The 2,727-nt window shown below is 54.8% G+C and overlaps 1 protein-coding gene and 1 long non-coding RNA gene across 2 annotated transcripts in view; both read left to right on the forward strand.

The window, feature by feature from the left end:
• The window catches only part of nt5e (5'-nucleotidase, ecto (CD73)), a 13,223-nt gene extending 10,751 nt beyond the window's left edge, over positions 1-2,472 (forward strand). Inside the window, exons 4-9 of the mRNA XM_007541753.2 lie at positions 726-923; positions 1,014-1,168; positions 1,239-1,347; positions 1,443-1,592; positions 1,708-1,908; positions 1,982-2,472. Of these exons, the coding sequence (XP_007541815.2) occupies positions 726-923; positions 1,014-1,168; positions 1,239-1,347; positions 1,443-1,592; positions 1,708-1,908; positions 1,982-2,139 (971 nt within the window). The 3' untranslated portion in view covers positions 2,140-2,472. The remainder of the gene's footprint in view (positions 1-725; positions 924-1,013; positions 1,169-1,238; positions 1,348-1,442; positions 1,593-1,707; positions 1,909-1,981) is intronic.
• LOC107834450 (uncharacterized) overlaps positions 1-2,727 on the forward strand; it is a 20,285-nt gene that overhangs the window by 12,210 nt on the left and 5,348 nt on the right. The gene's annotated exons all lie outside the window — the stretch shown is intronic.

A 2,727-nucleotide genomic window follows, 5' to 3' on the forward strand; every position in this document is an offset into this window, starting at 1 on the left:
TGATGACTTTGTTGCTTTTGTTCTGCATTTGTCCTTTTCAACCCGGAGAAAAAAACATTTTATCAAACCAACATGTCTCATATTTTGTTGCAATTATTATATTATTAACTGGAAATTCCACAAAAAAACCAACTGAATATTTTAAAAAGAGAAAATCTGGAACAAACTGTTCCAGAAACAAAACCCGTCCTCAGATCTGGAAACGTTTTGCTACGTTTGTCCAGAATGTGACCAGTTAGTGACGTTGGATTCGTGGTGTGAATGAATGAATGAATGAGTGAATGAATGAATGAATGAATGAATGAATGAATGAATGAATGAGTGAATGAATGAATGAATGAATGCACCGTTGGGATGTTTTGTAACTTTCTTAGAACAATCAGTTCCACATTTGTTATTAAGTTCCTCCAAATGAATGTTTCCTTTTTCAACCCGGTTTGATCTGCGTCCAGAACCAGAGGAACAGAACCGGGTTTGGACCCAGATCTGCGAGACAAACAAAGGCCCTTTGTTCATCTCGTTAATCTTCCAGGAACTTCATTTCCATTTCCACAGTCTGAGCATTCATGACACAGAACCGGCCCGGTCCGACAGAACTCAGTTCTGCTCACTAAAGGAGAATCTGGTTTTCTGATCAGATTGAACTTCACACATTTCAGCTCCGTCCAAACGGAAACCCTGACGTTGACCCCGACGTTGACCCCAATGCTGACTCCTGTCTGCAGGTCAGCCTCCGTCCCTGGAGAAGCCAGAGGGGGATTATCCGATCATGGAGGAGTCGGAAGATGGCCGTCGTGTCCCGGTGGTCCAGGCCTACGCCTTCGGGAAATACCTGGGGTTCCTCAAGGTCACCTTCGACGACGGCGGGAACGTGGTGAGGTCGACTGGGAACCCCATCCTGCTGGACAGCAGCATCCAGCAAGGTACGACGGCTACTTCCTGTCTGACCACACAGCTTCCTGTTGGGAAGGAAGACCTGCCCACTGGGAATGATGGGTTCTGATGGGTTTCAGACATGGCGGTTCTGGCCGAGGTGGAGGCCTGGAAGCAGAACCTGACCAGCTTCACGGGCCGGGTCGTGGGGAAGACGCTGGTGTTCCTGAACGCGTCGCAGTCCGCCTGCCGCTTCCAGGAGTGCAACCTGGGGAACCTAATCTGCGACGCCATGGTGGGTCCGGCCCAGAGTCGCTTCCGGTTCTGGTTCCGGTTCTGCAGGCACTCATGTCTCTGTCTCCCAGGTGGACAACTACACCCGGTCCTTTGATGGCGAGCAGTGGAGCCACGTCAGCGCCTGCATCATGAACGGCGGCGGCATCCGCTCCTCTATTGACGAACGCACCTACAACGGTAGGCCGGGCCAGCTCCGACCCGTATGGGTCCGATCCCAGCGGGTCCGAACCGTTTGGACCGCTCGGAGGACCAGCTGTGGTTCTGCCCCGCAGGCTCCGTGACGCTGGAGGACCTGCTGACGGTTCTGCCGTTCGGAGGAACCTTTGACCTGGTGCAGCTGAAGGGATCCACGCTGCGCGCCGCCTTCGAGCACGGCGCCCATCGCCACGGCAGCAAGGCGGGGGAGTTCCTGCAGGTCTCAGGTAGGTCTGCGGCAAGACCGGTCCGGATGGGTCCCACTGGGCTTAACCGGGTCCGGATGGGTCCCACTGGGTCCAACTGAACAGGTCACACAGGTATACCTCCCCCTGATTGCAGGCCTGCGTGTGGTTCTGGATGTGTCCCGGCCCGCGGGTCGCCGGGTCCGCAGCCTCAGCATCCTGTGCACTCGGTGTCGGGTTCCGCGCTACGACCCGGTCCAGGACACGGCGCTGTACACCGTGGTGCTGCCGTCCTACCTGGTGACGGGTGGAGACGGCTTCAACGTCATCAAGAACGGGATTCTGAAGCACAGCATCGGTGAGCCCAACCCGCCGGTTCTGACCCGGTCCTGTGGGTCTGACCCGTTTCTGACCCGGTTCTGTTCCTCCAGGCCATCTGGACGTCTTGGTGCTGTCCAACTACATGGAGAAGAAGGGATGGGTCTATCCAGCCATGGAGGGACGCATCACGGTCCTCAGCCGGGCCCCCGCCCTGCAGGCCACCCTGTCCTCACTGGGTTTACTGGTTCTGTTCGTGTTGAGCTGCTGAACCTCCAGCAGAACCATCAGAACCACAGCGGGACTCTGATCCTCGTGTCTTAGTAGTTAGTCAAACTGAACAGGTTTTATCCTCCTGAACATTTCTGTTACAAAAATCCAACGATGCGCTTCCTGTAGCCACCACCAGGGGGCGCTTCACCAGGAACTGCAAGTTTAATCTCCACTAACTCCTCCCACTTACTCCTCCCACTAACTCCTCCCACTAACCCAGCTGGACCTGCTGCTGAGCCGCCATTGGCTGCATCCCAGATGTCCAGATGACCTGATTGGTTCCTGAAAGCAACTGCTGGAGATGAAGAGTGGAGCTCCTCTTCCTCCCCTCTTTTCCCTGTCCCTCCTTCCCCTCCCCCTCTCCCTGCTCCTCTTCCTCCTTGGTTTCTGGATGCGTCTGAATTCAGGGTCTGCATCCTTCGAAGGACGGATTTGTAGGCCGATTACGTCATAGCGTTGCGACAAGGCCTGTCCGAATTCAAGTGTTCCTTCTTTTCCCCAGATTTGAAGGATGGGTCCGGTGTATCCTTCACGGCCCACGATATCCCATAATTCATTGCGGGTTCCAACTGGGCGTTCAGGCAGA

This window comes from Poecilia formosa, unplaced genomic scaffold, assembly GCF_000485575.1.
Source record: "Poecilia formosa unplaced genomic scaffold, Poecilia_formosa-5.1.2 Scaffold628, whole genome shotgun sequence".
NCBI lineage: Eukaryota > Metazoa > Chordata > Actinopteri > Cyprinodontiformes > Poeciliidae > Poecilia > Poecilia formosa.